Source organism: Pan troglodytes, chromosome 10 (genome assembly GCF_028858775.2).
Source record: "Pan troglodytes isolate AG18354 chromosome 10, NHGRI_mPanTro3-v2.0_pri, whole genome shotgun sequence".
Lineage (NCBI taxonomy): Eukaryota > Metazoa > Chordata > Mammalia > Primates > Hominidae > Pan > Pan troglodytes.
Genome location: NC_072408.2, coordinates 112,161,132 through 112,183,202, shown reverse-complemented (window position 1 = coordinate 112,183,202; position 22,071 = coordinate 112,161,132). Strand labels below are relative to the sequence as shown.

Here is a 22,071-nt window from a genome sequence, read left to right as displayed (position 1 = left end):
TTCGAGACCAGCTTGGCCAACATGGTGAAACCCCATCTCTACTAAAAATACAAAAATTAGCCAGGCATGGTGACGCCTGTAGTCCCAGCTACTCAAGAGGCTGAGGCACAGGAATCCTTGAACCCGGGAGGTGGAGGTTGCAGTGAGCAGAGATCACGCCATTACACTCCAGCTTGGGCAACAGAGGGATACTTGGTCTCAAAAAAAAAAAAAAAAAAAAAGGAGTCCATATTCTACCAGAATTCCTTGGTGTACTTCTAAGAGAATCAGGACACTTTCCTTGAAGCACTAGTTGGCATACATAAGTTGCTTTTCTGAAAGAAAAAAAAAAATAATTCAACAAGATTCCAATGTATCTGGCTGAATTCAACTTGTAACGCTAAGGGGCTTCAGTTGAGGAAAAAGCAGACTGCAAACATCTAAATGTCATTGACTCTTCTGATTCAGAGATTGTCTAACTATGATTTTACCCACTTAAAAGCTGTGAATATTTCAAATGTGACTGTATATGTGCATGAGATTTTTGCTTTATTGCAACAGCCAGTAAGTCCAAGTCTATAAAGAAGGAAAGTGTAGATTTAATAATTATCTGGTGAACGCTGGCCATGAACAGCTAATACTGGAAGAGAGTGCAAAATCCATCTTGAGACCTAATTTATCCAAACTGAGCATATAACCTAAATTCACTAGATGGTTATCAGCTTCATTTACCTCTTAACGCTGGATTGTTTTTTTAGTTCAAGTGTCAAAGTCATACTAATGGTGTTATGCTTATTGATGTGGTATAAGAGAGAGTTGTTCACTACTTTTAATTAAAATGGATTTATAATCCTTTAGCATAGATAATGGAGAAATGATGAGGACAAACTCGTTCAAGATAAGTTCTGATAAGAACTGTTTACTTTGGTCCTGAGTGATTAACTTTCTCATGAAATCACTTGAACCTGTATGTAACTGGTAGCTTATGACACACATTTCCGGCCATGACTATTCTTTTCACATCCATTTACACATCCGTTTATTTTAATTCTTTCCCCTTTTGCTTAACTGTGCTTAAGGATATATTCAAGGTTTTAAAATATATTTTCACTTTCCCAAATGTAAGAAAATAGTCATTTACTTTCTCCTATTAAATTATTCAATATCTTAAAACTCAATCTGTGTTCTCCATTATAAAATTAATCAACAACCTTACATGTATAACTGGCAGGAAATGATAATGTAGTTGCCATATTTATTGGATAATAAATTAAGCTTCAGATATAATGCCAAATCTTAAAAAAAATACTACCTATAAAGACTTATAAGATGTCCACTCTTTTTTTTTTTTTTTTAATTCAGACAGAGTCTTGCTCTGTCACCAGCCTGGAGTGCAGTGGCACAATCTCGGCTCCCTGCAACCTCTGACTCCCTGGTTCAAGTGATTCTCCTGCCTCAGCCTCCCGAGTAGCTGGGATTCCAGGCCCGTGCCACCATGCTCAGCTAATTTTTGTATTTTTAGTACAGACGGGGTTTCAACATGTTGGCCAGGATGGTCTTGATCTCCTGACCTCGTGATCCTCCCACCTCGGCCTCCCAAAGTGCTGGGATTACAGGCTGAGCCACCGCGCCCGGCCAGATATCCACTCTTTTAAACCTTCCAGTAAGTTGTAAAGCCTGCCTTTGCATACACACTCCCGTGTATAAGACTGTCACTTCATCCATTCCTTCCACAAACAGTTATTCTACAACACTAGGACTAGAGACCAGGACTCCGTGGGTATAATGGTGTCATTCATGAGTCTCTCCTGTGTGTCAGGCACAGTGCAGGACACTGCACGTGCATCCATGCTATTCCTCACAACAGCTCTGAGGGCCTAGGCCTGAGGAACCAGGTGCAGAAAGCCATGTAATTCATAAACATACAAGACTAACAAGCATGACCAACATCCATACCCCATCCATCTGGCACCAAAGCCATGCTCCACATTCTCATTCACCACTCTGCTTCTCAGGTAGAAAGACGTAAAAGTCAAAAACACTTCCTGTGAAAGACCAACGTAGTGGCTTCTCCTAAAGTGGGTGATTCACCTCCATACTGCTTTTGCAAAAGTTTTGACCATCACCCCATCTCTCAACCTGACTGTGTAACTATATTAGGCACTTTGCTAATCCTATTATATTAGTTCATTTAATCCTTATACAATCCTGCAAGACCAGTACTACTCACATTTTAAAAATGAAAAAACTGAGTAGCATGACCGAAGTTACGAAGCTAAATCATAGAGCCAGAATTCAAACCCAGATTTGTGTGATCCTAATTCCTGCTTCATACACTGTAGGCCCATGCTAATTTGCATTAGAGAAACATGCATCTTCCCGCAGCTGGAGCTCTCCAATTTTTTTTTTTTTTTTTTTTTTGAGACAGAGTCTTGCTCTGTCACCCAGGCTGGAGTGCAGTGGCGCGATCTCAGCTCACTGCAAGCTCCGCCTCCCAGGTTCACGCCATTCTCCTGCCTCAGCCTCCCGAGTAGCTAGGACTACAGGCACCCGCCACCACACCCGGCTAATTTTTTGTATTTTTAGTAGAGAGGAGGTTTCACCATGTTAGCCAGGATGGTCTCAATCTCCTGACCTCGTGATCCGCCCGCCTCAGCCTCCCAAAGGAGCTCTCCAATTTTTATCATCCCACTCAAGAAAAGTCAGAAACAAGATGGTAGAAGAGTCCTAGTCTGTTTCATCAGCATGAGAAACAACCTCTAACTGCTGCCAGGGACCATCAATCTTTGCAGATCTTGTCAAATTGCCACATAAGTCATTTTTATACAGGTACAAAGGTTGTTCTGATGAGCAGTTACATTAGAATCTATTCATCTGGACAACCAGGTCCAGACTAAGGTTAAATCAGAAAGCGGTGGTTGGTCTAAACCAACTCTTCTTGTGGAAGGATAGGTCCAAGCCCTTGTGTTGAGCTGCCTGGGGAGAGAACCAAATGCTGTCCTGCCAGTGTTCAAAGGGACACAGCATCCTACCTGTTGGGGTGGTGTGGTCCTGCCCCACCTGCACAAGCTTTAGCGTAAGGAAGAAAAATGGGTCAATACACAGCAATAAAGACCCCTGGTAAAAGGAAGGCCCAGACATGTTAAGCCAAAGCTCCTGACAGGCCCATGTGATTGCCTCAGGTTATTAGGTTTTTAGGCTCCATAGTCTAAAAAGTCTAAAAAGCACACCTTCTGGTGGGGGGGCTCATTTCCCTAAAGGTCGTTTTTTGGTAAGAGAAGTGGCTGTTCAAAACTGGGATGTTAAATTTATTTTATCACTCAACCCTTTTACAAGAAACTTTAATTCTTTGGGATTTGAATCCTTGTTCTCAAGTTCTCAAGTGTTGAATAATGCCCTAGCTATCCAAACATCAGGGCTGCCCCATCTGCAAACCATTTTAAGGAATCAACATACCTTTTTCCCCTCACAAAACTCTTTATTTTGAAAGATTTTACCTGCCTTAATAATTTCAGCCTGGGCAACATGGCAAGATCTTATCTCTACTAAGAACACAGAAAATAAAATAAAAGTAGCCAGGTGTGGTGGTGTGCACCTGTGGTCCCAGCTACAGGAGGTGGCAGTGGGAGGATCACACGAGCCTCCCTCTTGTGAGGGAAAAGGGTACGTTGATTCCTTAAAATGATCTACAGGGCAGGCGCGGTGGCTCACACCTTTAATCCCAACACTTTGGGAGGCCGAGACAGGCGGATCACCTGAGGTCAGGAGTTCGAGACCAGCCTGGCCAACATGACGAAACCCCGTCTCTACTAAAAATACAAAAATTAACTGGGCATGGTGATGTGTGCCTGTTATTTCAGCTACTCGGGAGGCTGAGGCAGGAGAATCGCTTGAACCTGGGAGGCGGAGGTTGCGGTGAGCCGAGATCGCGCCACTGCACTCCAGGCTGGGCAACAGAGACAGACTCGGTCTCACAAAAAAAAGATCTAAGATGAGGCAGCCCAGATGTTCACCTGAGCCCGGGAGACAGTGGTTGCAGTGAGCTGAGATCACGCCACTGCACTCCAGCCTGGGTGAAAGAGCAAGGCCCCGTCTCAAAAAATAAAAATTGTAATAATTCACTTGTCAATATTTTCTTACACATGTAAGTGCCAAAAGGAGCTTCTGATGGGCATGGGGGAACTGAGGTGCCCACAGGTAGCTTATGTCATTCAAATCAAAGGCAAATAAATTTTACATTTACAGGTACACATCACTGTAGGCACACATAGGTTTCTATTAGGTTTCAGAAGTTACAAAAATAGTGTCTGGTCCTTCTTCAGCCCTGAGGATCCAGAATGTCTTGCTGGAAATGGCCATGCTCAGGCCAGAACATCCACAGCCACATAAGCTCCTGGATGAGCCACTCCGTTCTTCACCAAGGATGTGATTATTTTCTTTTCTGGTCACTACAGCTCCAGTTGTAGGGCAGTGACCACTGCATGCTCTGCAGCTGTGATTGCTGATGGACTGCAAAATTTGTCCCCCAAACCAGAGAAAGAAATGGGGAGGGAGAGCAGAACACAGAGCCACACCCTCCCCAGCCTTGTGAGAATAGCAGCCAGTGATAGGGCCCAGAAGGTCTTCAGAAGGAGGCAGCAAGGCCCTAGTTTCTGCAGTCAGTCCTAATGCAGATCAGTAAGAGCAAGGAATGAGATGACTTCACCCTCTAGAATCTTCCCTCAGAGATCAGGGCCTGGAGATTGAATTATTTTGTGCTGGAGGAGATAAACAAAGTGAAGACAAGGCCAATTCACGGTGGCTGAAACTAGAAAAGAGGTCAAACTGTCCTGCTGCACTTGATCACACTCTTTGGGAGTTAATTGGTCCAAACATCTCTACAAACTCAGTTTAAACATAATCTTCCTCCCGTAGAAAAGGAGCAAGTGGACATACAGCAACCAGGATAAATCTCTCACGGTATAATCGTAATCTTTTTTTTTTTTTTTTTTTTCTGGAGAAGGAGTCTGGCTCTTTTGCCCCGACAGGAGTGCAGTGGTGTGATCTCAGTTCACTGGAACCTCTGCCTCCTGGGTTCAAGCGATTCTCCTACCTCAGCCTCCCAAATACCTGGGACTACAGGCACACACCACCACGCCCGAGTAATTTTTGTATTTTTAGTACAGACGGGGTCTCACCATGTTGGCCAGGCTGGTCTTGAACTCCTGACCCCAAGTGATCTGCCCGCCTTGCCCTCCCAAAGTGCTGAGATTACAGGTGTGAGCCACTGCGCCCAGCCAGTAATAATCCACTGCTAAATAACAGCCTCCTGGGGTGGAGGGCACAATTCAGGAAGCAATGCCCAGACACCCACAAGCCAACGACTAAAAACTGGAAAATGGGAGAGAAGCAACTTAGGGGCAACAAGAGTACCCCTTAATCTACTATAAATGGGGAAGAAACCTTGAAGATAAGGCTTATACCAAGAGAACCAAAATGCAGAGTTAGAGGAGATAAGGGATCAGGTGCCATAAACCAAATCACCTAAAAATAAAAAGTAAAAGGTGAATTCTACCAGTTTGCCTCCCACCACTTCTGGCCTGGCCCCAAGCATTGAAGCTTATCACGACTTCTTCAATTTCACAACCATGGAGTCAAACGTTGGTGCCGACGCAGGGGAAGAGAAACTAGCCCAAATTACCAAGGGATCAAGGGAAATCTGGAAATAAGTACGTGGCACATCAAGACAAATCCTGCTCTTGCTAGGGGAGCTATGCTAGACATTAAGTCCATTAGAGAAGTGAAAGGGGAAGGAAGACCCAAGGGAAGGGACTGGAACCATGTGCTGGGGTTTGGTCGAAACATCATCCGCTTTACAGCTGTGCCCAGAGCCAATCTTAGAAGGAAGACTGACTTCTGGAGTCCAAAGAGTGCTGGAGGAAGCCAGTACTAAAGGATTTACATTAATTTACTGAGCAGTGATTCCATTTTCTAGTTGCACACGAGCCACTACTCTAAAGAATAAACTTGTGTAATAAGCTTGTTTTTCCAGGGTAAGCATGACTGAAAACCTATCGGTAAATTGCTTTCTCTGGTATCAAGACAATGTTTTGTTTCTCCTCATCTATACCATTTGAAAAATTTGTGGCAAGTAATGCAACATTTGAAAAAATGTAAGACTGAAATATTTTTAAATCATAACCTCAAATACCATCTTATCAGGAAAACCCTGTATTTATTTATTTATTATTATTGTTTTGGTTTTTTTCTGAGACAGGGTCTTGCTCCGTAGCCTAGGCTGGAGAGCAGTGGCACAATCATGGCTCACTGCAGCCTCAACCTCTCAGGCTCAAGCGATGCTCCCATCTCGGCCTCCCTAGCAGCTGGCACCACAGGCGCACACCCCGCACCTGGCTAACATATATTTTTTTTGGTTTTGTAGAGATGGAGTCTCACTATGTTGCCTAGACTGGTCTCGAACTCCTCAGCTCAAGTGATCCTCCCACCTTAGCCTCCTGACTGGCTGGGACTACAAACACGTGCCACCATGCCCACCTATAAAACCTTTTAAACCACAGGAACGTTCCCTAAGAACCACAGAACATGTATTCACCAATTTGGACCAGGTTTAAAAATACACTGAGCCCAGCGCAGTGGCTCACATCTGTAATCTCAGCACTTCAGGCAGCCAAGGCAGACAGATATCTTGAGCCCAGGAGTTCAAGATCAGCTGGGGCAACAAAGGGAGACCCTGTTTCTTCAAAAAATACAAAATAAAATAGCCAAGCATGCTGGCTTGCACCTGTAGTCCCAGCTACTCAGGAGGCTGAAATGGGAAGACTGCCTGAGCCTGGGAGGTCGAGGTTACAGTGAGTCATGATCACACCACTGCACTCCAGCCTGGGCAACAGAGCAAGACCCTGTGTCTGTCTGTCTGTCTCTCTCTCTCTTTCCCCTCTCTCTCTCTTTCTCTCTCTCTCTCTCTCTCACACACACACACACACACACACACAGAAAATACATTGGGCATTCAACTAAAATCAGGTCTCCTTTTGTTAGCAAAAAAACGTAAGCTTCCTTTTTCAAAGAACAGGTGATCAAGGAGAAAGAATGAGTCGAGGTTCAAGCCACCCGTTGAGTATCATAATCATCTCCTAGCCTAAGGTCACACACTTACAGGGCTCTGACTCAGACTTTCAGTCATAGCATTAATAAAACTGTTTGCAGAAACAAGTGTTATTCAAGGTGACCCCCGGAACTCATATTCTCCCCACTTTCAACGTCTTTTGGGATCGTTGAAAAGATAAATCCTCAGTTGATGGTTTAAACATGACTCACTCTTGTAGAGTAAGATACTGTTTAGTGATATGTACCTTACCAAAGTTGGCTTGACACTCGGCATGCAAGAAAAAGAAAGAAGAAAAGAAAAGAAAAAAAAGCAACTGACCAAAGGCAACCACTGCAACTAAGATTACAGATGGATGGCTTCGGGTTTCCTCTGTCTCAGAGTTTCTATTAATTCCACTTCTAGCTCACTTCCTGTGAACTTACTAAAACCAGCCAGGTGCTCTTCTTACCCTTCTCAGGGTGAATAGCAGTGCTGATCCAGATTCTCTAGGTAGTTATGCACCCTTCTGTTTTATACTAGGGTCACAGACTTTTTCTGAACGAACTGGAGACATTGAATGTCTCTCTAATCATAAATAAGCTCTGTCTTCTTGTAGGTCGGGGTTCTGGAAGGTGGGCTGCCTCCAAAACGCCCATGTCTCTGTGGCTGCTCTTTGGGGTGGGTGGGTTTTCGCCTACCTGGTCTTTTTTTAAATTAATGTATTTTTTGCATGCCTATTTAAAACCAAATATCTGCATGGAACACCTCAACCTTACAATCATTTTAAATTACTATGATTTATCTTACCAATAACTATCACTTTCATTAAGTGAAACCTTATTCAAAGTTAATACATAAAATGTGAATCTTTTTCTTCCTCAGTAATATATGGTAGTCAAAATCTTTCATCATTACATTTACTTAGTTTCTGGGTTATATAAAATAGCTATCCCAAGTGACCTAAAGATTTTAACAGTGAAATAATGGAACCATGTCATGATCGAGGACAAATACAGATGACAAATATGAGATAGCAGCCAGCCATTCGAAACAGCAGCTCCCAAGTCATCCTTGCGACAACTTGCCTGAAAATTCAGAAAGTTCTCACTTCCCTTAGGCTTCTAGAACTAACAAAGTTATGTGGCAAAGAAATGATTTATTTTTTACTTATTCATCAAGAAAAATGTTCTAAATATACAGCTATTCTTATTAGAGCTGATCTAAAAAGCAAAAAAAAAAAAAAAAAAAAAAAAAAAGCCTGTAGTCTTTTCTTTTTCCCTATTTGCAGTGTCACTAAAGAGGCTAAACTTACTTTGACTCGTAAACAGTAAAAATTGAATATGGAAACCCTGGAGACCATGGCTCTCCTGATCTGTTTCTAGTTACCATTCATGATAACCTTCTGGAATAGGTTTATTAATTGATTGTGTTTACTTCCATCTACACTACAATTCTCCAGATAAATTATAATTATTTAATTTTCTTTATAACATGTTTTCATGATGGTTCCTGCTCCTTGGGGTGGTTTCAATCCATTCTAGCAAACCCTTAATTACACAATGAATTATGTTTTACCATTGGCTGTTTTGGCCTATGTTTAATATCATTCATTTCTTTCCAATTTCAAAACTTCTTTGGACTGTTTTCTTTTGATCTCTCTCCCTGGATGAGCCCATTGGCCAATATTAGTCCCTTTCTTTCTTCCAGAGTGTATGACTGGAGAACATGAGTAACATTCACTTCAAAGGAATGCTTTCAACTTCTCTTTATCCAGAAGCAAGAGATCAAGAGCCGGACTGCAAATTCCCTGTCCTCTCTAGCTCTCCTCCCCCAGTTATTTTCTTACTAAGGGGCACACAGTGTTAGGAATTATTTCAGAATTGGTTGTAAAAGTATCATTTGCTCTAAGGCAAGGGTGCACTCTTCATCTCCTTACCTTAAGAAATTTGGCTTTTCCTTGCTGGCACCACTTTTCTCAAAACCTCAAGAATATGCATCTTGTTCTCACCTACCCTAGCTTCTCCTAACAGGAGACGGAGCCAGCATGCTCCTCATCTCCCCACAGAGCTCTTACAGGTGGGGCCATTTCATTTTCACTCAGAACCTCTCCTCTCTGGAGTCTAAACCCTGCCATAACTGTCCCCAGAGCACCAAAGATTTTGACCCTGACCCAAAGTTTTTCTTTCTAAGCACCATTATCTTGGTCAATTTAAAACTCCATGAAAATGGCCCCGCGCAGTGGCACACACCTGTAATCCCAGCACTTTGGGAGGCCAAGGCGGGCGGATCACAAGGTCAGGAGTTCGAGACCAGCCTGGCCAATATGGCGAAATCCCAACTCTACTAAAAATACAGAAATCAGCTGGGCATGGTGACATGCGCTTGTAATCCCAGCTACTTGGGAGGCTGAGGCAGGAGAATCACTTGAACCCAGGAGGCAGAGGTTGCAGTGAGCTGAGATAGCGCCACTGCACTCCAGCCTGGGCAACAGAGCAAAACTCTGAAAAAAAGAAAAAGAAAAGAAAAAGAAATTCGTGAAAACCACCCATCCAACCTCTCACCTCATATTTTGCTGACTTCCTCTATCCCAACAACTTCTGTGCTGCTCTGCTAACATGCTCCGATGGCTGCTCCATGGAGTTTAGTTCCTGGAACTATTTTACCACATTTTAGAGTAGAAAATCCCACTCCCTAGGGAGGAAAAAAAAAATCTTCCTTTCGATAGTCCCATCATTCTCAAGAAGGCTGCTTTCTTATTGCAACATCAGCTCCAGTTCATCCATCCCTCCCCGTCCTCCCTATCCATCAGCCCCTCGTGTTTCCCTTCCCTCTCTCCCTAGCACGTGTCTTGCAGTCAAGTATTTCTGCAGCACTTGCTGGTCACCACCTATTCCTCTCCATCCCTGGATGAATCCGTCCATCTGCTCTCTCTCTTCCTGCTCCTATTTCACAGGGTCCGACCTAAGGAAAATCTCATTGTGGCTACCAATGGGAATATATGATTTCTAACCACAGCAAGGCCCTCAATATGCTGGGTCTTCTGCCATCAAGTATTCATGTCAGAGGCCCTGCCAAATTTTTTCAACAACATTTTAAACTAACTAATAATTCTAGCTGTCATTCACCGGGGGCAACAAGCATAATGCCAAGTATTTTCCTAGGATATTAAATATACTGTATTTGTAATCTGTCCCTCCAGCAGCTACTTCAGCTCTCTGTGCTCCCCATCTCCTCACTTGTAAAATGAAACATCATTATTCTGTCCATCAGATTATCATGGGTATGGAAGGAGATAACGTACAGGAAATGCTGGAAATCAGTGTATGGTGCACAGTCCTCAGTAAAGATTAGCTACTACTGTAAGAATGATGATGATGAAGATGATCACCCTGCACAGTTATTATATTATCCCAATTTCACAGATAATTATACTAAGGACACAATGTAACACAGCTAGCAAATGGTGAAGGGGATTTTAAACACAAGTCCCTCTGCTTCCAAAATGCAGGCTTTTTCAATGCTACTTCAACCCCATCCTCTTCACCCTCAGAAGACAGTGTTACCTTCTACTACATGGATGAGAAAAGAGCCCATCAGATACCTTAAGGTCTGTATCTATGAGGAGCAGAGAGGGCTCAGCTGACATGGGTGCATTAGACATGGTAAATTTATAAAGGATCCCAAGAAACTCAACATAAAAGATTTATCATTTCTTTTTTCCAAACACAAAAACAAAAACAAATTGCCAATGGGTTTTACGTCATTTCATTCCAAAATATTTTTCTCTGTATTTGCTACCTTCCATAATAATAAAATAGCTTTACCAAGGAAAGAATCTCAGTAAGATTCACTTTACATGTTTTAAGTGAAAGAAGTATTTGAATTACATTGTTTACATTGAGTAGCTATGGTTTTTTTATTTTCAACAGCAAACATTATATTTGAGTCAACTTATTTAATACTGTTTCTTATTTGAAACATAGTCATAATATTCTTATAAATATTGCTTAAGCTTTAAATCAAGACTTTTTTAAGAACACGAAAATTGATCTACAAAAAAAAATGCTTTCAATTAAATTCCAATTGTTTCTGTTTGCCCACTTAAAATTTCTCCCCTTTTTTTGGTAACGGCATCCCAATTTTTCCGTGGGGAATCACCCCTCTTCTGCTCTTTGGCCATATGGTAAGGTGGGGCTGATGATACTGATTGGCTCCAGTAGTGAGCACATGACTGCAGCCTGGCCAATGAGCACCCCACATTCTCCTGTCCCACTGACTGATTCCGAGATAGGAACATGACCCCAACGGGCCAGGAGAGCCCAGCCCTAGGACTTTTGATCAAACTACAAGGAAAAAGAAGCTGCTTTTTTCCACAGGAATTAGGAAGCTGATAAGATATAAACTGGTCCTGTTTGTCACCACTTGAGGAAAGCTGCCTAAGAATGAAGACGAAAGCAGAGAAGAGAGTTTCTTCCTGTCGTCTGATCACCTGGATCCAGCTGTGACTACAGCCAAGTCCCTGGAGCTTTTCCACTCCACATGCCAATAAATTCCTTTGTGTTTGTTTGTTTAGGCCAGTTTAAACTGGGCTTCTGCCATTTCCTACCAAAAATATCCCAACGCAGCCTATTTGTGCCAAATAGCTGAGAATCTGCCACACTAAAATAAGAACATGGTTGATGTTGGCAGGTTTGTGAAAGTGGCCGAATGTCATTACCTTGAATTCACTGTTTTGTTTGTTTTGTTCAGTGTGTTACTGCACTGTGATTTAATTTCAAAGAGACAGAAAGAGAGGGAAAAATAGGCTTGTTTTCTGATACACATGTAGGCTTTTTCTTATGGTGATTAAGTTTCTAGACATTGTCAACCATGCTTTCAAGTGCTGAAGGTTAACCTAGCTAGGTTTTGAGTTCTCTAGCCTGTCATAGGATTTACATGCATCGTTATTCTCTCCACCACCAGAGAAAAACCCCCTCCCCAAACCACCATCAGCTTTTCTTACTCTCCTGGTTCCTGTCTTTTAGCCTACAGCAATATCCATGCCTCCTCCATGCCAAAAAATAGTTTTTAAAAAAAGACAAAAGGAAAAACAAACTTCAATACACAAAATCAACCATACTCACAACTGGGCAGAAACAACCAAAAAACACTTGAAGAAAAGTGTAAAATGTTCATAATGATTGTCTCTGGTGGTAGAATAATAACTGAATTTTTCTCTTAAAAAATACTTTCCTGTACTTTCCAAATTTCCTTGGTATTCTTTTTCTAATACAGTATATTTTGAAAATTTGCCTCCTCTTAAAGCCACCAACATCCCTCCATTCCTTACCGCCAAACAGCGTAAAACCAAAGACCCACATCACTCTCTCCACTTCCTTGCACCTGGCTCACTTCCACTTTGACTTGGTTATCATTCACCCTGCTCAACTGAAACTACAGTCCCCAGGGTGACCAATGTGGCCATCATGACACACGCAATGACTTCTCTTCCTCCTTCAGCCCCCCATGACCTCTTTGGACTATCAGCCATCGCTTCCCTTGGCTCAAGTTTGACTGCAGCATTATCCTCAGAGTTTCCTTTCCTTTCCTTCCCCGTTCAGTCATTAAACAAATCTTATTAATTACATTTTCTAATGCATCTTGATTGTATCACCTCTTCTCCTTTCCCTCTGCTATCTGACCCTCTTGTGGCCTCACTTCCATTATTCCTCTGTGCCTGCACCCTCCCTCATCCCATGTGTCACACTGCTTTGGGAGTTACTGCCCTAAAACTCAAACATAATCATTTAATTCCTCCACCTTAAAATCTCTATCAGCCTTTGAATGCATTAAAAAAAAAACAAGCACAATTATTGGCTTTGCACCCAAGGCCCTTCACAAGCCAGCCCTGCCCATCAACCTCATCTTTCACTTCTGCCCCGACTGTACCACAGGCACAGGCTCCAGGGGACACCACCTGGCTGGCTGGTCCCAGACCTACTGTCCCCTGGCACTCCCATGCCTTTTTTCATGCTTGTCCTCTGCCATGGGTTGCCATTTTTCTCCTTTTCTGCATGAACTCTTGTTCATCCTTCAATTCCAAGACCAGCATTAAATTCTGAACGCTGGAATAATTAGCACTTACCACACTGTATTTTGGTCCCTAGTAGACAGTGACCTACTTCAGGACAGATACATCATTTTATTTGTTATTATATACTGACTTCTCACCTATAGAAAACAGCAAATAAATAAGAAAAACGAGTAGTAAAAATTGCAGACCTTTCCTAGAGAAGTGATTTTTTAAATATATAGTATTTCTGGCTTCCAAAAATAACAACCATTTTCCCACAAAGACTTTCCTGTGGTCTGCATAATATTGTGTTTGCCCTATTCTAAGTTCTTTACTCTCAGTACTTATTCTACTATTTTGGCCAATCCTTCTGGTTTGGGATCAGTCTGTTTAGATTTAAAAAAAAAATTTTAATGTGCATAATAAAAAAATTAAGTCATCTTAATTTCTTAGCTCGTCATTCATTCATGGCATCACCTAATATTACAGTCAAGATTTATAAATCTATAGCTTCCACTTAAAAAACTGAATGTGCTTGAATATACCTTTTGTGTAAGGAAAAGTAATATTATAATGTTCTTTAACTTTTTCCAGGTAAATCCACTGCATTTGTTTTTAAAAGGTCATTTATTTAATAAATTACTTTATTTTAAAGTTATAGGACATAGAATGAGGTATAGTCAAGGGAAATCTGAAGAATTCAGGATTCTAAATAGTGAAATAGTTAAGTAGTTAAAAGGCATCTCGCATCCTGGAACGGTTAATTCTGTTGACAAAATCATCACTAAATTTTATTAGAAAAAGAAAGATGTCGTGAAATCACTCCGTCCTTGAAGAGCAATGATGGAACTGATTCAACAACTATTTATCCAACACAAACTATGATCAAAGCATGACATGAATAACTCTAGAGCACAATAAAATGGGTAAGGTATTGCCCCACTCTCAATCCTCAAGGGAAAAGAGACAAGAACATGAAGAACTATGATATAAACCCAACACGATGCCCCACAAGAAAGGTCCAAAATGCTGTGAAGGTTCTGAGGAGAAAGACACACTATGCAGCTCAGAGAGCCAGGAAATACTTCTCACGAAGGATAACACACATGCCCTACAGAACAGATGTCATTTCTATAAACAGAAAGGGAAAGGGCCACTCCAGGCAGTGGGCACAGCAAAACACAAGGACAGGAGCAAGAAGCATGAGGTCGCAGAAGCCCCTGAGAACAGTGGCCTGAAGCAGCTCTGCACAGCCCTCCCAGCCCTGGGCTCTGCTCACTCTCCACTGTAGCATCTCCTCCCACGCCATGCGAGCCAGTCGGTTTGAGGCTAAAACATAAATGCTCTTCCTATTCCTAATAAATCCTGGGTTCAGTCCAGAGGACGATGGGAATAATTGAAAGGTTTTGAGCAGAGGTCCTATGCAAGTGCAGGGCAGTGCTTGAGGAAAATTAATCTGGCAACACATATAGAAATTGAAGGGAGAGACTGAAGGAGAAACCAAAATATTGCAATAATAGGAATACGGTCAGGGTGCAGAATTCACTGTTGCTAAATGTTTAGGTAATAAACTCCAACACAGCAAACAGGAGCTAGAAGCCATCAATTACTGCTTCCTTTGTATCTAAAGTCCTAATTTTAAAATGCATATTTAAATATTTAATTCCCAGAAAGCTTTACAATCCCATTCTCATCTTCTCTAAATTCTTTGTAGTAACAAATAAGAAAGTCTGACTCTTTTTTTTCTTTTTTTTTTGAGACAGAGTCTGGCTCTGTCACCCAGGCTGGAGTGCAGTGGTGTGATCTCGGCTCACTGCAACCTCCACCTTCCCAGTTCAAGCAATCCTCCTGCCTCAGCCTCCCAAGTAGCTGGGATTACAGGGGCCCGCCACCACGCCTGGCTAATTTTTTGTATTTTTAGTAGAGACGGGGTTTCACCATATTGGCCAGGCTGGTCTTGAACTCCTGACCTCAAGTGATCCACCCGCCTCAGCCTCCCAAAGTGCTGGGATTACAGGCATGCGCCACCATACCTGGCCCTATTTTTGATATTTGACCATTGACGGCTTTGAGCCCCATCACTCCCCTTTCGCCCCACATCTGTGTAAGCCAATAAGAAAGTGGGGGCACTTCTTCCCTGTGCCAGCAGGAAGATCAAACCTCTGCCCATTCATAAGTAGCCTCACCCCAGCCCACTCTCCAACCAAAATAAAAACCAGACCCATTTGGATGGCTGCCCTGCTCTCCCCAGAAAGCCTCATGTGAGCAATACATCTTTCCACACCCTCCTGAGATGTGGTGAATCAGTCTTGACATCCAACCCAGTTTTGGGTGGGAGAGTTGATCCCACCCTTCACTGGGTAACCAGAAATACTCTTAAAGAGTGAACTGCTGTAGTGTCCTTGCTATAGCTAGATTAGAGGCAGGAGGATGCAGAGAGAAGGGGCATGGAAATCCTGAATGCTCCTGAGCTCCAGATCTCTCCACAGGGAGATGCCCATTATTAAATGTCCTGTGCTCTAAAGATAGCTCAATGGTGACTATGTTGAATGGCCCTATATATTCATTCGAATATCTAGTTATCAACTTTAAAACAATTCAATGTACACTTGGTAACTGCTTGGCCCCAGCCTTTCCTCCCCAGCTAACTCTAAAACACTGCGTAGTCATAGGAGCTACATGCTTATTTCTCCTATAATCACTTGCTTTTAACTAAAAGAAAAAAAAAATCTCTATACCAGTTGGGATGGAAAACACAATTCAACATTTCCCCTTCTTAAGATCCTGAGTTAAAGTGCCCAGGCAACTGAAAAGCTAATGAAAAGCACAAAGAACACTCTCTGAATAGCACTTTAGTTACAATGATCATCTTGACATGTGCATTATACACAAAGTATTTCCATGTCTTTTCAGCCATACCCACAGAGATCTAAAGGTCATAATCATGAAAAACAGCAACTTCCTCAGAAAGACAGCTTATAAAATCATTAATATTCAATACTTACACATCTTTGGCTGCTCCTGCAGGGCCTAGAGAAAAAAGAAGATAGGTTTGTATTGGTGATAGTATTGCTACAAAAATGTTGTCTAATGCCTAATTAAAATACAGTAATATTCCTGAAAAGAAAATGGGTTTAAAAAAATTTTCAAAAACAGAGAAAGGAGGGCAAAAAAATCATAAAATTCAAATCTTTTTTTTTGTTTGTTTCAGATACAGTCTCACTTCGTTGCCCAAGCTGGAGTGCAGTGATGCAATCTCAGCTCACTGCAACCTCTGCCTCCTGGGCTCAAGTGATCCTCACACCTCAGCCTCCTGAGTAGCTCGGAATACAGGTGCATACCACCATGCCTGGTTAATTTTTGTATTTTTTCTTGAGATGGGGTTTCACCATGTTGCCCAGGCTGCTCTCCAACTCCTGGGCTCAAGCAATCCTCCCACCTTGATTGCCCAAAGTGCTAGGACTACAGGCATGAGCCACTGCACCAGGCCTCAAATTCCAATCTTAAATTTCAAATTTAGTTTAAGTTTCAAATCTTAGCTTTGGAATCTATTCCACCCACCTTTAACAGTTCCTGTAAATTACAAGGTGCCAGTTCTGAAAAAGATTTTACAGATCACATTAATCCAACTTCACATTTTACGAATTTTAAAACTGGTAGACTTCGAGAAACATTTTCTGTTTTAAGCCATACACCTTTTAAGTTGGTGTCTGCACGGCACGGTTAAGTCAAACTGTGCGCTAATGCAAGCAATGGACTAAATTAATTAGGAAGCCTCGAAGACACCAGCCTAGCTCCAAAAAGAGTCACATGCATCTCTAACTCTGCTCCCATTGGCTTCCCATCTGTGATGGTTAATACTGAGCGTCTACTTGATTGAACTGAAGAATGCAAAGTATTGTTCCTGGCTGTGTCTGTGAGGGTGCTGACAAAGGAGATTAACATTTGAGTCAGTGGACTGGGAGAGGCAGACCCACACTTAATCTGGGTGGGCCCCATCTAATCAGCTATCAGCACAGCTAGAATAAAGCAGGCAGAAGAAGGTGGAAAGAGCAGACTTGCTGAGTCTTCTGGCCTTCATCTGTCTCCCATGCTGGATGCTTCCTGCCCTCGAATATCGGACTCCATGTTCTTCAGCTTTCGGACTCTTGGACTTAGACCAGTAGTTTGCCAGGGGCTCATGGGCCTTCAGCTATAGACTGAAGACTGCACTGTTGACTTCCCTACTTTTGAGGTTCTGGGACTCGGACTGGCTTCCTTGCCCCTCAGCTTGCAGAGGGCCTATTGTGGAACTTCACCTAATGATCATGTGAGTCAATCCTCCTTAATAAATTCCCCTTCATACATTCATCTATCCTATTAGTTCTCTCCCTCTGGAGAACCCTAATACACCACCCATGTGACAAAAACAGCTCATCTCTTCTGGTCTCCATCCCCATTACTTCTCGCAGATTCTCTGCCCACATTTCCTCCTCCCAATATCTTTATCTGGGAGGCACAGGACTTGGTTCCAACTCTTACAAGATATATGGTATTAAGCATCCTTTAACCTCTTAAAACCTCACCTCCCTTATGTCAAATGAGGGCAAAAGGTATCTTTCTCAAAGGTTATTGTGAAGATTTAAAAAGACAATGTGTAAAAAGACAATGTAAACACTTAACACAAAGCTGGCACATAAAAATAGCAAACTAAGTTATTATTAGACGTCACACTTAATATTTCAATTTCGATATATATTAAATGGAAATTAAAATAACTTCTGCACAAGTCACAGAGGTGTAAAAATAAAGGAAGATGTGCTACAAAGTAAGTAAATAAGTCTGTGGGTAAAGTTATTGCCAAATTGCAAGAACAATCAAACAATGATATTCATTTTGCATCTGTAATACTGCAAATTAAAAGCTGATCCTAAAGATAATTGAGGCTATGTCTCAAACGAATTCTTTTAAGGCTTTGACTAAACCTAAACTTTGTAATAAACTTAGTTCCCTTCTTCAGGGAAGAACATTTCTGTGCCACCATTACTGTTAAAATGATACATATGTAAACTACCTTAGAATCAGAGATTATTAAACCAAAAGATCCTAAACTTAAAAAAAATTTTAACATAGGAAAAACTGCCAACAGTAGAGTGTTTTTGATAGAAAAAAATAAACAAAAATTAGTGCCACCATAAACCCGTGAAAATGAACGTTTTATTTTAGAGTCAAGCATGAGAATCTAGAAGAAAATCTGTGTAAATCAAAAAGTATTGAGATAGGTCTCGATCAATTTAGAAGTTTATTTTGCCAAGGTTAAGGAATGCCTGTGACACAGCCTCAGAAGGTCTGGAGAACATGTGTCCAAGGTGCTCAGGCTACAACTTGGTTTCATACGTTACGGGGAGACATAAGACACCAATCAATACCTGTACGATGTACACTGGTTTGGTCCGGGACAACTCAAAAGTGGTGGGGGTGTGGGGGGTTGTTTCCAGGTGATAGGTGGATTCCAAGATTTCCTGATTGGCAATTGGTTGAAAGAGTTTATTTAAAGATCTGGAATCAATTGATTCCTGGAATTGTCTTGAGATAAGATAAGGGATTTTGGAGACCCAAGGTTTTATTTTGCAGATGAAGCTTCTTTAAATGTTTCTTATCAGACTTAAAAAAGTGCTAGGCCGGGCACGGTGGCTCACGCCTGTAATTCCAGCACTTTGGGTGGCCGAGGTGGGCGGATCACCTGAGGTCAGGAGTTCGAGACCAGCCTGGCCAACATGGTGAAACCCTATCTCTACTAAAAAAATACAAAAATTAGCCAGGTGTGGTGGTGGGCGCCTATAATCCCAGCTACTTGGGAGGCTGAGGCAGAAGAATTGCTTGAACCCAGGAGGCAAAGGTTGCATTGAGTTGAGATTGCACCACTGCACTCCAGCCTGGGCAATAGAGCAAGACTCTGTCTCAAAAAAAAAAAAAAAAAAAAAAAAAAGGCCAGACACTAATTCAAGATCAGGAAAAAGACCTGGAAAAGGAAGAGAATTTATCTACAGAATACAGATTTTCCCCCTCAAACTACAGCTTTGCTTGGCATTTCAAAATCTATGTCAAAGAAATATATTTTGGGGTAAAATACTTTGACTTTTTTTTTTTTTATATTTGTTTTTGGAGTCTTATGCTGTCACCCAGGCTGGAGTGTAGTGGTGCCATCTTGGCTCACTGCAACCTCCGCCTCCTGGGTTCAAGCTATTTTCTTGCCTCCGCCTCCTGAGTAGCTGGGATTACAGGCGTGCACCACCACGCCTGGCTTATTTTTGTATTTTTTAATAGAGACAGGGTTTCACCATGTTGCCGAGGCTGGTCTCAAACTCCTGAGCAGAGGCAATCCAATCACCTCAGCTTCCCAAAGTGTTAGGATTACAGACAGGAGCCACCACACCCGGCCTGACTTCTTTTAGAGCCTGCTGTCATGTTGGTATCTTACTGCTACAAAGAGTCTGCTTTGTCAGTCTTAAGGTCTGTTTTAATGTTAAATGCTGGTCAGTTGTGCCTGAATTTCAAAGGGAAGAGGGTATAATGAGGCATGTCCAATCCCCACTTCCCATCATGGCCTGACCTAGTTTTGCAGGTTAACTTAGGAATGACCTTGGCCAAGAGAAGGGGTCCATTTAACTGGTTGGGGGGGGGGGGGCTTAGAATTTTCAGCTTACGTCTAAAAAGAAAATAATATCTTTTTAGCTTTTTTTTTTTATTTTTGTGGAAAAGGATAAAGAGTATGTTTGGGTTTTGCTGGAGTCAGGGGAAGGGAGAATCAGAGATGAGCCTTTGATTCTGCAAGTCTTACAGAGGGAAGAAAACAATGATTATAATGTGGACCATGAGTCCTCAACTTTTTTTTTTTTTTTTTTTTTTTTGACACAGAGTCTCACTCTGTTGCCTAGGCTGGAGTGCGGCAGCACAATCTTGGCTCACCACAACCTCTGCTTCCTGGGTTCAAGCGATTCTCCTGCCTCAGCCTCCTGAGTAGCTGGAATTACAGGCACCTGCCACAACACCCAGCTAATTGTTTTTGTATTTTTAGTAGAGACAGGGTTTCTCCATGTTGGCCATGCTGGTCTTGAACTCCTGACCTCAAGTGATCCACCTGCCTTGGCCTCCCCAAGTACTGGGATTACAGACGTGAGCCACCACACCCAGCCGAGTCCTCAACATTTAAAGATGAGGGGTGACCTAGTACAATCCACAGGAAGAAGAGAGTGGCCAAGGCTGCCCTGCTACATCTCAGGGATGGCAGAACGGTGATGGGGTAAGAACAGTGTGGAATCAGAAGGCAGATGACTGGAGTCGGATCCCTATGCCAGTATTTGTCTGACAGTCACTAAATCACTTTGTTTCAGCATCTAGTAAATGAGGACATACTGGGCCAACAAATGCAGCTAGGAAGGCAAAGCACAGTAACGTGTGTGAAATGAGAAATGAGTTTACAAATGGCCACATGTTGTGCATTCAGTGCTTATTTTAATCAGCATCAGGAACTCTCCATCCACTTCACCTTGATTGCACCAAGCTATGGGCACCATCAAGGGCCTCCTCCCTGCTGGGCTCACCATTTAACATCCCAGCAGGCCCAAGAGAGATGCATGGTGCCACCATTTAAAACAAAGTCAACAGACCATTCCCTCTGTTCTAAAATGGCCCTCATTTGAAAGGGCATCATCAACTGAATAACTGCAATGGTAGGGGTGGGGCAAAGAAGTCAGAAACACTCCATGAAGTGTGTGTGTGTCTGTGTGTGTGTATGATTGTAAAATGTGCTCCATTTTTTAATAGGAAAATGTGCATCTTAGAAGCAAGGTAACACGGTGGTTACTGAAAAGCTTGTAACCAGGGTAATGAGAATATGACTCCCTAACACACAACTTCCCAAAAGAAAAAAAAAAAGGTTGCAAATGTTGGAAACCCTAAACAAAATTATCAGAGTACCTAGGTATATAAAATGCAAAGCATAAGTTTATTTGTCCTGTAAAAGTATAAAATCATAAAATGATCAGAAATAAAATTACCCTCCCTGCAACCTTTTAATTACACTTCGCTTATATATTTATTGTAATTAACCAAATGGCAATCCCTAATCTAAGTAATTATGCAAAAAAGTGCTTTGATCAAAATTAGATAGTGGCAAGATCCCATTTGCTTTAAACTGTATCTTTATCATTTATTAAGCAAATATGTATAATGTTACATCTATTTTTTTCCAGGCCACAAGGATACATCATTCATCCTAATACCACTTCATGTCCTGCCAAATTGGCTCCTTACTGTTTAAACATAACCTTGGTGGGTTAATACAATGGGCCTAGGGCCTCAGGAGAAGTAGAAATGAAAAAAAGGTAACAACGTTTCTTGTGGGGAAAAAAACACACCAAAAAATATAGAGAGACTATTATAATTTGGAGGGGAGGGAGTCAAAAGATTTAATGACTATTTCCCAAAACTGCAGAAATGATAATCATAATTTTAAATATCTTCCTAAAAATGGAGAGGGGAAAGGTTTGTTCTCAGGAATGTATTATATGCAGTTTCAGTAACAAAAATTGTAAATAGAATGTAAAGAAGGACATTTCCATCACTGTTGGTTGTTTACAGTATCACTTCATCTCACCTTGGCTCTATTTAGCTTTTACTTTCCACATTTCAGAAGATTTTAACATTTTATTCATGAGTCTCAATGACAGAAGTCTCAGTTAATTAAAAATGCATAGCAAATCCCATCTATTCAAACATTCAAAAAATCTGATATTGCAGTTTCATCATAAGATATTTGGTCTTTGCCCCTGGTTCCTGGCACAGAGCTCCTAAAACCCCTGGAATTTCCTGAGTGATGAGTGACAGGAGCCTCTCTGTGAGGCTTCTAATGAGATGACTCCTGGCCAAGCCCCTATATGGCTTCAGGATGGGGGCTGTTTGCTAGAAAGAC

General features: G+C 41.8%; 1 protein-coding gene across 1 annotated transcript in view; it reads right to left on the bottom strand.

Moving 5' to 3' along the window:
• C12H12orf75 (chromosome 12 C12orf75 homolog) overlaps positions 1-22,071 on the bottom strand; it is a 40,112-nt gene that overhangs the window by 5,776 nt on the left and 12,265 nt on the right. Inside the window, exon 2 of the mRNA XM_003952280.6 lies at positions 16,124-16,148. Within this exon, the coding sequence (XP_003952329.2) occupies positions 16,124-16,148 (25 nt within the window). The remainder of the gene's footprint in view (positions 1-16,123; positions 16,149-22,071) is intronic.